The sequence below is a fragment of the Anabrus simplex genome, chromosome 1 (genome assembly GCF_040414725.1).
Source record: "Anabrus simplex isolate iqAnaSimp1 chromosome 1, ASM4041472v1, whole genome shotgun sequence".
NCBI lineage: Eukaryota > Metazoa > Arthropoda > Insecta > Orthoptera > Tettigoniidae > Anabrus > Anabrus simplex.
The window spans coordinates 26,093,820-26,107,002 of record NC_090265.1 but is presented as its reverse complement, the minus strand read 5'-3'; the positions used below and the strand labels follow the sequence as shown (position 1 = coordinate 26,107,002).

Below are 13,183 nucleotides of genomic sequence, written 5' to 3'. Positions count from 1 at the left end.
CTCATAACATGTCCAAACCACCTCAATTTTTTTTCTTCTTCACCATGTCACTCAGTTTTTGTACCCCTATTTCTTTTCTGGCCTCAACATTTCTTACTCTCTCTCTCCTTGTCTTCCCTACCATACTCCTCAGGAACTTCATCTCACTGGCCAGAATTTTACTCTCATCTCTTGCTGTTAAAGTCCAAGTCTCTGATGCATACGTTAATATAGAGTATACAGAACACCTTGTACATTATCTTTCTAAACTTCATAGGAACTTCTCTGTTCCACACCAAGTTCCTTACATTCTGATAGAACATTTCCCCCCACTTGTACCCTTCTGCTGATCTCCTTATCCAACATTGCATCTACATCAATATCACATTAGTAATTGTGTAAACCTGTTGTTACTTATCGTCAGTAAACAAAAATTTGCACTGCCTAAGGAAATCAAACAGCCACCTGAATATGACTTATTGTTTTAATACTTGCTTTATGTTGCACTGACACAGGCAGGTCCTATGGCAAAACTGGGAAACAGAAGGGCTAGGATGGCAAGGAAGAAACCATGATCTTAATTAAGGTACAGCATTTGCTCTGTGTGAAAACTGGGGACAAAGAAAAGCCATCTTTAGAGCAGCCGACAGCAGGATTCGAACCCACTACCTCCTGAATGCAGGTAGACATCAAACCACACCGCCACTCACTCAGTGAATATGAACTGTTCTCAAACAGAAGAATGATGTATCCAGTATACCCCTGTTAAGAGGCCGTGGGTTAGTTGCCACATCCCTTTCCTCTGGCACTGGAAATAGTGGGTAAATATTAGACTCGATTGAGAGGGAAGATAGTGACAGGCTGTTTTACTATGACAGGAATGTTTGCTAAGTGACAGGAGCAACAAACTAGTAACTATAAATAAATATCAAAGTCAACTAACTTCTTGTTCATGTTGAATGGGATCTGTTGTCATCCGCACTCTCAACCATCAATTCAGCATTTCACGGTGGCTCTTCCGCAATGCAAAGATCACTGGAACAGGGAACAAACACAACAGTAAAATATTTTTATATTTAACACGGCAAAAAATGGGTGCAATAGGAGAAAAATAGTGAAAACGTTAAAGATGATCACCATTTTAATCAGTGCATATATAATTTATTCAGTCAAATGAAAAATAATATACGACGCACAAACTACCATATTGGCCCAAATATAAAATGACATTTCTTTTACGTTCAAATGTACTTATAAAACTCGAAGTCGTCCTATATGAGTAGCTTAACATTTAAAGAGACTCATTTACATGGAGATCAATTTGTATCATTCCCCAACTGCAATGGCTTGTACAGAGGAAGTCACCGCATCCATTGCAGCTGAGCCTAACCAACATTTGAGCTTTCATGACTTTACTTATTTGTGCCTGTTGACCTATTGTTTGGCTTGCATCACTGCATTCAGTTTTGGTCACTACTCTACTCATTTCCAATAAAGTGGAAAGAACACCTTTGTCACTTCAGTTAAATTAAGAAGTTATGATACAACTTCAAACTGCAGGTTTTACGAGAGGCAATCGATACTGATGTTGTGCAGGATGCAAAAAAAGTTTGGTGTTTCCAAGTGTAACATCCAGCATCTGCAAGAAAGACAGAGGAAAGTTTGCGGCACATCAAGAAAAGCAATCAGGATAATTTCATGAAATGGAGAGGCTGTTAGTGAATTAGTGCAGGAGAAATTCAACCAGAGTTATCCAATAAGTCGCAAAGTTATTGCCAGTGGAGATGACACAAGTTAAAAGTTCCAGTAACCAAATTTAAAGCAAACCAGGGGTGATGTAAAAAAAAGATTACACTATAATTATTCAATGCCTACTGGCAGATTACACCAATAAATTGGTCACTAATCAGCATTAAATGATACTAATGGGGAAAGCCTATTCTTCTGAGGTTTGTGATGTGGGTTACTGTAGTATCATCCTAGCTCATGAACTATGCACAATATCATTGAGTGACCTCGTAAGTGGTCCTAATATTTGAGATACCAGTTGGTATGGAATAGCAGTGAGTATCTCAGACATATTCTGAGCTATGGCCCTCCATTTGTTTAGGCAGCTAGGACTATCAATCCATTGGTGCTCGCTAAATCAGAAGAGAAATTTTCACTGAAAGTGGGTGTAGGTAGGATTGTCTAATATGTGAAGTCGTCTTATATTTGGTCCAACACTGTCAAAATTTTCACAAACCTTGCAAGAGTATTTCTTACCAACAATGAAAATAACTACATATTTAATTACGCCCAATCTTAATTATTTGGTCTGTTCAAAGACTAATCAACAAAGAGCAGTATATACACTGCCTGGCAAAGAAAAGTTAAGCGCCCAAAAGGAGTGGTCCAATATTATCCCATTTCACTATACATGCATACCATTGATGTGTGAGTAAATTATTAGATTTACAAGGATCTGTAATGTACAGAACGTACACCAGAGTGCATTCGTGATGGTACCGTCCTGTTGTTAAGTTGATACCAGTCAACTACTGTGAGTCAGACAGTTAATCAAGAAGTGCAGAGAGGACTATGTACAGTACGAAGCATTGCATAAAATAAATTTCATTGTAAAGCCCATATCGTCGTACATATACTTAAACAAAAGGTATGGTCAAATGTTCCACCTTTACAATACTAAAAAATTTGTATTTATTTAAATAACATTTAAAAATAACAGAACATATCTATCTTGTAGACACCATCAGCCAAAAATTTTTAAGATCAAGAACAAAGGACAGAAACACATTAAAATAATTTGGAATACCGAATGCGTCAGTTAAAATGCCGAAGATTATGTTGGAATGCTCTGAGCACAATATTTGATACTGTCAAAAATGAAAAATAAAGATAATGAGCACATGAGATAGTTCAGTAAAATTGGTAATAGAGTCCTTCTTGACGTGATGACGTTGAGTTGAAATACAGTTTGCCGAGCGTATCGCTAGAAACTTGGTGATATGGAGCACAATGTTTTGTTATAGTAGAATGAAGATAAAATTATTAAACGTATGTTAAACGTAAGTGATGGTTCCAGTAAAATAAAGTTGAGTTCGTCTTGTTGGCATGATGTTAACAATTCTTGATAATAAGGTAGACGGAATATCTGATCGTAATTTCATAAGTGGAAAATGTGCAGTAGAGTGCCCTAGAATGAGAATGATGGCTATTATTAACGTTAAAAGTCGGCAAGTTTTGGAGCATCTTGTAATACAAAAGAATTAAATAAAATGCGGCACATCTCACTACTTACACTCCCAAGAATGGTTAGCTCAAGCATGTATTGATGTTTGTGGCTGACTGGAGGTGAACTGTGGAGGTCGTGTGCGATGGAAGCTGGTATGAGAGGAGGGAAGGGGAAGGCTGGAACCAATAGTCAGGAAGCGAGTGCGTAGAGATTTTTTGCAAAGCTTGTTCAAATAGGAACTGTTGAGTAATGCCTCAAAAATTACGTTCACAGTTTCTGAAATTTCATTTAAATGGTAAGCAGGATTACATTTTTGGTCTATATTAATAACAGTGTTTTCTAAAACGTTGAGTAAATTGCTCTTGTTATAAAAAAGCACGGAAGTTTTAAGTCGTGCTCTATGGAGGTGAAGGAATGATTGAACTCTTATACGAGTGCTCATGGCGAAATTTTTTATTGTGTATGGAGGCGTTGACGTGTTCTTTATATCTAATTAAAAAGCTTCTTCCGGTTTGCCCAACGTAGCTCGCGAAACATTGGTTGTAATTTAACATTGGTTGTAATTTAACTTATACACACCTGATTTGTTGTATTTATTCACGATGTTATTTTTTTTTTGCTGGTTACAAAAAAATTAGTATTGTTGATTGTTTTAAAGGCAATACTGGCATTATGTTCTTAAGAATATTAGTGATTTCATAAATATTTTTATTGGTGTAAGTGAAAGTAGCGTAGTTATCTGTTTTCTTTTTTGCCTCTCTGAGCAGAGTTGAAGGGGATTTGTCAACAATTTTGCTGACTATCCTGTCTATGAAATGCCTGCTAAAACCATTTTTTCTCATAATAAAGTAGATGGTATAGAGTTTTTTTTTTTTTTTTCAATTTACATCAATGACTATAACAGGAGAAGAAATAGAGATATGCTGATAACATTTGTAGATTTCAAGAAAGTTTATGATTGCATCCATAGAGAATCGCTGTTCAAAATTTTAAGACACCTTGGACTACACCCCAAATTAATAAACATGATAAAATTGACTCTCACTAACACCAAATCAAAAGTGAAGTTTAAGGGTGAAACATCAGAGTTATTTGAGATTAAAACTGGACTACGGCAGGGAGATGGGCTCTCACCACTATTATTTAATTGTGCTCTAGATATGGTAATGAGAGAATGGTTTAGGAAATGTCCCCCCAAAATAAAGATTGGCCAAAAAATCAAAACAAATTGCCTGGGTTTCACTGACGATTTAGCATTACTAGCAGTGGACATAAAAGCAAAAACCCAGATATCAGAACTTCAAAACATTGCAAATAAAATTGGCCTCAAAATATCATTTGAAAAAACAGAAATTAAGCCCCAAAAACCAACACAACTAAAAGAAGTTACCATAAATGGTAATAAAATCAAAATAGTAACTCAATTTAAATATCTTGGAGAAATAATAACACATAACCTGAATGAAAAAATCTCAATCCAAACAAGAACAAATAGATTAGCTAAAGTACAAAAATTAACATGGGAAATCTACAAAAAGAAATGTTTATCAATGAATGCAAAAATAAAACACTACAACACAGTTATAAAACCAGAAGCTACATATGCAGCAGAAACACTTTCACCTGAATAAACAATCAAAGACTGACAGACTTCAGAAAATTGAAAGGAGGATTGGAAGAACCTGCATCAACAAAAAAATCTCAGAAAGATGGACAGTGGCGGTTAATACCTAACAAAGTCGTGTACAAAGAGCTAGAACCCATTACAGATACTATGAGTAAGAGGAGACTGGGATTCTTTGGACATATCATGAGGATGCAGGATTCGAGACTTCTGAAACAACTAGTACAACACAATCTTGTCTCAAAAAATACCATAACAGGATGTAAATGGATCAGAGAAGTAAGAGAGGATCTGAAGGAAATAGGCCTTACAACAGAAGACACCACAAATAAGATAAAATTGAATACAAAATTCAAGAATACAAACCTCCGCTTTTACCTTTACACAAAACAAACCAACAAGACGCATATTTCAACTGAGGAAAGGGCACGAAGATCAGAGCATCTGAAGAAGTACTGGGAGGACCGCAAAGCCCGAACAATCCCTTCAAAGAGACCTGAACGACGGGCTGACTAAAGTGACCCTATGTGGTCATAAAAGAAGAAGAAAGGGATGTTAAAAACTCTATGAATTAAGCTGTAAAAAGTAGCTCTATTTTTGAGAGTCCGGGTGCATAGAATCTTGACGAATGATGTTTACGGTTTGGGTGGGCTTTCTGAAGATAGTATAAGAAAATTTGTTCGAGCTGCTGTTAATAGCAAGATCTAAAAAGTTTAAAGAATCATTGATTTCAACTTCGGAAGTAAACTTAATCCATGGATGAACCACATTTAGCTGTTCAACGATATCGCCGTTAGTGATGTTGTGATCTATTAAGGCAAACGTATCGTCAACATAGCGCGTCCAGAACATAATTCCTTTAATTTTGTTATGAATTTTGGTGTTTTCAAATGGTCTAAATAAATTTCTGCCATTATTCCCATAGGAAGACTGTCCTGCTTATATATTTTGCCACTGAAAGTGAAGTAATTGTTAGAAGTTACAAATTCCAAAATATTTAAGAACTCTTCTATTTCCCGTGTGCTTAATTTACTACGTTTTCAAAAACTGTCCTTGATTATCTTTAAACAGCCTATCCACCAATTGACAGCATTTGACAGAGGCCGCATCATGGGAATGCACGAGGCTAGTTTGTCATATTGTGCAATTGCCAGGCATGTGGGCCATTCAGAAGTCACAGTGACCCGATGTTGGACTCAATGGGTACATGAGGGCACCCAATCACATCGTGCAGGTTTGGGTCGACCAAGTAACACCACCCCAAGGGAGGACCATCGTATGGTGCACCAAGCATTGCAGAATCCCATAACTGCAGCATTCTCTATCCACGAACATGCACTGGAGACTCTACAACACCCTGCGAGTTCCCGCACAGTACCTCAACGACTCGCATCCGCCAGATTGGAGTACTTTACAATGGCGAAAAATGAGAGTATCCTCCTATTCAATACATCATATATTCCGTCATTAGACGGAGCAAACAAATTCAGACATGTTTCGGCTCGCTTGAGCCATCTTCAGTGAAAAAAATTAGGGGGGTTGGAATAATTTACATAATATAAGTTAAAAAAATGCTAAAAAACATAATGAAAGAGCAAATGAAAAAAACAAACAAAAGAGAGCCTAGACGGAAACAAAATTAGCACAAATATACAATATTTACATCAATATGCAGAGCAAAAAACAACTTATTGCGACAAAATTCAGTGAAACAGGTGTTAATTTGAAATAATAATTGATACTAAAAACTGCGTTAACCTAAGAAACAAGGGAATGAGAAAACAAATGATGCAGATGGAAATGAATAATAGTAGCACATGGTGAGGTTGTGGACCTCAGTTTACAAATTATTGGTTTATAAAAATGACAAAACAGTTTGAAATTGCTGTCAAAATCATCCTAGTGGAAACCCATCACATCAAATTGGTCAGGAGGAGAGCGGGAGCAAACATTTTTGAGAGAAACCAAGCCTGAATTAACCTGCAGGCGAAAAGCCTGTGACAAGGAGAAAAAAACACCATGAAATTTAAGGCTTTAGAAATAGCAGCATTCTCAATATCTTCTCAATCTAGCAGTCCCTTTCTTCATTATTGTTTCATAATGTTGGCTGGTGTTTTGCCTTATTATAGAGGGGTCTGAAGGGCCGCATATAAAAATATGAGAAGCTGTGTTAGGTAGAAGACAGATGCATAGTAAATTGTAGTAATCTAGTGGAAACCGTCAATGAAGTTCTAATCTGTAATGGAAAAAAATGAGGTTGTATGAGAAACATGGGTTGATAAGTAAAAAGTGTGGAATGGTTGTGAAGAAAGCTTAAACTTACGGTGTGCAGTAGGTGGTTGTCCTCTCTAGTGGCCTGGCTTTCTCAAAGTAACGGTCTCGTTCGCGTGATCGAGTCTATTGTTGGTTCGGCTGTGTTTGCTAGGATAACACAAACAAACCCCACCTCCATCTCCCCGACTCACCACCACTCCCCCCCCCCCCTCCTCACACCAACCCTCCCCCTCCGCTCCTTCCAACCTAGCAAACACAGCCAAACCAACAATAGACTCGATCACGCGACCGAGACCATCACTTTGAGAAGGCCACACCATTCGAGCTTTAGAAGTCAGCGAGTAAACTAACATCCTCTTGAAACATTCATTCCTTATATTTGCCAAACAAACCCACCTCATCTCTCCAACTCAACACCCCTCCCTTCCTCAAACCAGCCCTGCACCTCCCCTTCCCCCTCCGCTCCTTCCATCCTAGCAAACACAGCCGAACCAACAATAGACTCGATCACGCGAACGAGACCGTTACTTTGAGAAAGCCAGGCCACTAGAGAGGACAACCACCTACTGCACACCGTAAGTTTAAGCTTTCTTCACAACCATTCCACACTTTTTACTTATCAACCCATGTTTCTCGTACAACCTCATTTTTTTCCATTACAGATTAGAACTTCATTGACGGTTTCCACTAGATTACTACAATTTACTATGCATCTGTCTTCTACCTAACACAGCTTCTCATATTTTTATATGCGGCCCTTCCGACCCCTCTATAATAAAGCAAAACACCAGCCAACATTATGAAACAATAATGAAGAAAGGGACTGCTAGATTGAGAAGATATTGAGAATGCTGCTATTTCTAAAGCCTTAAATTTCATGGTGTTTTTTCTCCTTGTCACAGGCTTTTCGCCTACAAGTTAATTCAGGCTTGGTTTCTCTCAAAAATGTTTCCTCCCGCTCTCCTCCTGACCAATTTGATGTGATGGGTTTCCATTAAGATGATTTTGACAGCAATTTCAAACTGTTTTGTCATTTTTATAAACCAATAATTTGTAAACTGAGGTCCACAACCTCACCATGTGCTACTATTATTCATTTCCATCTGCATCATTTGTTTTCTCATTCCCTTGTTTCTTAGGTTAACGCAGTTTTTAGTATCAATTATTATTTCAAATTAACACCTGTTTCACTGAATTTTGTCGCAATAAGTTGTTTTTTGCTCTGCATATTGATGTAAATATTGTATATTTGTGCTAATTTTGTTTCCGTCTAGGCTCTCTTTTGTTTGTTTTTTTCATTTGCTCTTTCATTATGTTTTTTAGCATTTTTTCAACTTATATTATGTAAATTATTCCAACCCCCCTAATTTTTTTCACTGAAGATGGCTCAAGCGAGCCGAAACATGTCCGAATTTGTTTGCTCCGTCTAATGACGGAATATATGATGTATTGAATAGGAGGATACTCTCATTTTTCGCCATTGTAAAGTGAAAACCGTCAATACGGAATGATTCTAATATCTTGTAATAGATTGGAGTACTATCACCCCATGCGCCAGTGCCACTGACACCAAAACACCAACGCCTGTGTTTGGAGTGGTACCTTTCGCAGGAGGCGTGGACAGAGGACGACTGGCGTCGCATCATGTTCAGTGAAAAGTCCCGCTTCTCCATAACCTCCGATGACTATTGTGTGCAGGGTTTTTTTTTTGCTAGAGCCCCAGCATTTGCCTGGTGTGAAAACGGGAATCCACGGAAAACCATCTTCAGGGCTGCCAACAGTGGGGTTCGAACCTATCTCCCGGATGCGAGCTCACAGCTGTGCACTCCTTATCACACAGCCAACTCACCCTGTGTGTGTGTGTGGGGGGGGGGGGGGCATGGGGTCAGAGGGCAGATCCTGCCCATATTGTGTAAAGAGACACAGGCGTAATCCTTGGCATCATGGTGTGGGGAGCTGTAGGATATGCGTTTAGGTCACCTATAATAGTGCTTCGGCAGACTTTGATGGTACAGCAATGTGTCACAGACATTCTGCATCCACACGTCCTTAAGGCACAGCACCCTTGGACATTGTTCCAACAAGATAATGCACATCCACATACAGCATGTGTGTCTATGGACTGGCATGTTGAGGTCCTCCCGTGGCTAGCAACATCCCCAGACCTCTCCATCATTGAACACGTGCGGGATGACATTAAACGGGGGGAGACTCCGTCCCAGTACCAACCTGCGAGATTTGGAGGGACAACTGTAACAACTGTGGATGAACTTGCCTCCCAAGAGGATCCAAAGGCTGTTTGATACCATTCCGAACTGCATAAGGACATGCATTGCGGCCGGGAGGGTTGCGATGCCCTAATGACTTGACCAACATTCCACCCGTAACTGCCAACGGCCTTGTCCCTTTCATCCCATATGGTCTTTCAGCATATGTAGTTTCATTCACTTTCAACCACTCCTGGGTGCTCAACTTTTTTTGTCAGGCAGTGTATTTGTAATGTGCTTATTAGAAAAGACACTAGGGCTATGCTATCGATTATTTGGCTGCAAAGCTCTTTGTTGTTGGTACTGCTTGAATTCCCACACAACAAGATGGAAGAGCGGTATGGAGCAATAAACTTCAGCTTTCTATTAAAGCATAGAGCCTTCAAAACATGTGGAAAAAGTGTAGCAAGCTTATAGTGAATCTGCACTACCTCGTGCTACAAACTTTTGCTCTGTAAGGACTTCCCAATGTCTAGCAAGGTGGGTCTGGCGTTTCTATATCTGGTGCCCGAAAATTGGTGGATAATCTTGTTGTAATATAGATAAGAAAAGGTTCCACCTTATCAATACCAATTTTATTTATATAAGATTAACTTACAGGACTGGTTTCGATTTTTTGAACAGTCATCATCAGCTGTACATTGGCACCTTTACATAAGTCAAATATTGGTTGAATTACCTTTCCAAATGGAGAAGTTGTGGGAAAGCACTATGTCCATCCATTCAAATTGGGCATGTTTTTAAGAAGCGAGTTTGTTTTTTAGGCCTAAAATTTGTGTAAATTAGCTAATTTTTAAAAGTACAGGTATGTTAAACACTCTAAAATGCATAACGCATGTTAAAATCACACATTAAAATATACAGTGCATGTTAAAATCCTTTATAATGGCTCAGATCACTTCATTGGAATGGATTTATACATCTTGCATATGTCTATATTCTTGTTTGAGTCCAATGTAGATGAACAATGTCAGTGCTTGCGTTCCTGGGCAGTGCTCTCGTGGGGGTTTCTACTATATATTAAGATACAGTATATCCTCTTGTATATTTGATAGGTTTATCATATTGTTAATAGCAATTCCAGTATATGAACGGAGGTAGATATGTGCAGCTGTGATTGATACATGAACTTGAAGTATTGAATGTAGTCTCCATTGTGCGTGAATATTTCAGATGAAGGTTGGTGGCTCTTTTCTCGTCTATAATATTTTGCTGGTTTGCTGTCGTGGTTGGGATGCATTGAGTTTGGCTGCCTGCCTGGCGTGTACTTTTTGACAGGCTCTATTGGTGAAAAATATCTAATTCCCTGCATGGGAATTTAGAATTTTCCATTCGAAATTTGGGTTGACGTACTGATCTAAGTTTATGTAAAATTCTTCTAAGATACTGAGCAAGGGGCTCTTGGGGTTTGTATTCAAGATTTGCATGTCATTGTTAATATTTGTAAATTTATGTTTTTGGTCTTCGATACGTTGTCCCATAGCTGAAAAATGTCTATGCTTAACTGCATTAATGAGCTCGTTGTATCGTATCTGGAAGTTCCTTCCGGTATGCCCTATGTAGCTGGCTTCGCAGTCATTACATTTCAAGCGATAGACACCTGAGTGGTTGTATTGATTTTTATTGTTAACAGATTTAGCATTGTGTAAGATGTTAGCATTGCCACGTGTGGTTTTGTAGGCTATCTTTAAGCCTCGTTTTTTAAAAATATTTGTTATAGGATGTATGTGGCTATTGTTATAGGTGAATAGTACATAGTCTTTTTTTGCTTTTTTCGGTTCTGGTTAACTTGGTTTTGGGTTGGTTTTTTATTCTGTTTATGATCTTGTTGATCATTTCTTTTTTATATCCGTTCTGTCTGGCTATTTCATGGATTAAATTCAATTCTTTGTTTAAATCTTTTCTTGTTAGTGGTATGTTGTATGCTCTATATATCATACTGTAATATGCAGCTTTCTTGTGTGTATTTGGATGGGTAGAGTCTATTTTTATTGTATTGGATGTGTGAGTGGGTTTTCTGTATATTTTGTATGTTAAATGGTCGTTATGCCTAGTTATAAATATATCTAGATAATTTATTGTGTTATTGTTTTCAGTTTCCATGGTGAATTTTATATGGGGATCTATTTCATTTAGTTGTTCTAAGATTCTTGTTTCGTTGGTGTGCCTATTGTCTATTATAACAAATACGTCGTCTACAAATCTGCACCAGAAGGGGATATTATCTAGTTTTTGGATTTCTTGATGTTCTAAGTAATCTATATATATATTTCAGCCAGTATACCTGATGTTGGAGAACCCATGGGTAATCCTTTTTGGTGATATATAGTGTCAAAAAATTTGAAATAATTATTCCTCTATTGCTGAAATACTGAGTTTGCTGTGATTTTTGAGATTGGATTCTATGATTTCTATGGTTTTTTGTGTAGGTATGTTGGGGTACATATTTATCATGTCATATGATGCTAATCTATGGTGCTGTTCTATTTTTATGTTTTTAGTGATGTTACAAATTTCTATTGAGTTTCTTATTGTTTTATGGCTAAGAATACGTAATATTTTTTTGAGAAATGTTTGAATAAATTGTGATAATTTGTAGGTAGGACTTGGTTTATAGTTTATTACAGGCCTCATAGGGATGTCGTCTTTATGGATCTTTGGGTATGCTTTAGCAGTAGGTACTCCTGGGTTCACTGTAATAAGTTCCGTGGTTTCCTGTTCGTTTAAAAGAAAGTGGGTATTTTTTAGTAAGGTTTTTAGGTTTCTTTGAATGCTGTTGGTAGGGTCCTTATTTTTGATTTGAAAGGTTTCATCTTGGAAACAAGTTTTGGTTTTAGTTATGTATTCGTCTTTATCCATAATAACCGTTGTATTACCTTGGTCTGCTTTAGTTATTAGTAAGTTGTTTTGTTGAAGTTTGTTTTTGAGCTTTTTAAGTTGTGTGTGGTTCATAGCATCTTGTTTGTTGTTCTCTTTACTGATTCTATTAATATATTGTGGCAATTTTTTCTTAATTTCATATCTAATTTCATCCTGCTGTCCATAGGGTATTTTGTTTATGGCATTTTCGGTTTCAGTAATGATGGTAGTGATATTTTGAAATATTGAGTCATTTCCCCAATTGTGTTTGGGTCCCTTGCTCGGTATAATGGATTCTGTTTCATTAAATTCTGTGCTAGTTAAATTTTTCATTGGTGGATGGAATACATGCTGGTCATTGTCAACAGGTTTGGTCAAGTGTTGTCTATTGGGGGTGTGATTCTGTATGTGTTGGCCATGTGATTGTTTTAATACATTTAGTTTCTTGTTTAATGTATTCTGCTTCTGTATGGCTATGTTTGTTATTTTTTCATTGGTTATTTGTTGAAAATTATTCCAGTAAGTGTCTGGTAAGTCTTATTCTTACTATTATTATTATTACTATTTGAACATTTAACTTGTTTTTAATCATTTGTCAAATTGGGTCAGTTTTCATGCATATGCAATGCTTTGTAATGTGATGTTTTTGAAACTTGTTTGATATATGACAGCTGAGGATGACCCCATAGGGGTCGAAACCGGTACTGGATTTACTGTAATCAATAGTAAATAAACACTGTATTGATAAGGTGGAGGCTTCCATATCATTTTTATGTTATCAACAGACTGTAGCGAGCTCAAGGAGTCAGTACACAGAAGAAAGTGTCGGCACTCATCGGACAGTGCGTACCGCAGAGCTTCACAGATAGCACAGAGCTCTGCTGTGTACACACTACAGGTTTCCGAGAGAGCAAAAAGAAACCTATCATTGTCGACAAGGAACGC

The 13,183-nt window shown here is 37.6% G+C and overlaps 1 protein-coding gene across 2 annotated transcripts in view; it reads right to left on the bottom strand.

Annotated features, from left to right (window-relative positions):
• LOC136883508 (zinc finger MYND domain-containing protein 11) overlaps positions 1-13,183 on the bottom strand; it is a 313,597-nt gene that overhangs the window by 283,067 nt on the left and 17,347 nt on the right. For both annotated transcript variants that reach the window (XM_067155881.2, XM_068229918.1), the window contains exon 2: positions 923-1,014. In XM_067155881.2, coding sequence (XP_067011982.1) covers positions 923-933 — 11 coding nt within the window. In that variant the 5' untranslated portion in view covers positions 934-1,014. The remainder of the gene's footprint in view (positions 1-922; positions 1,015-13,183) is intronic.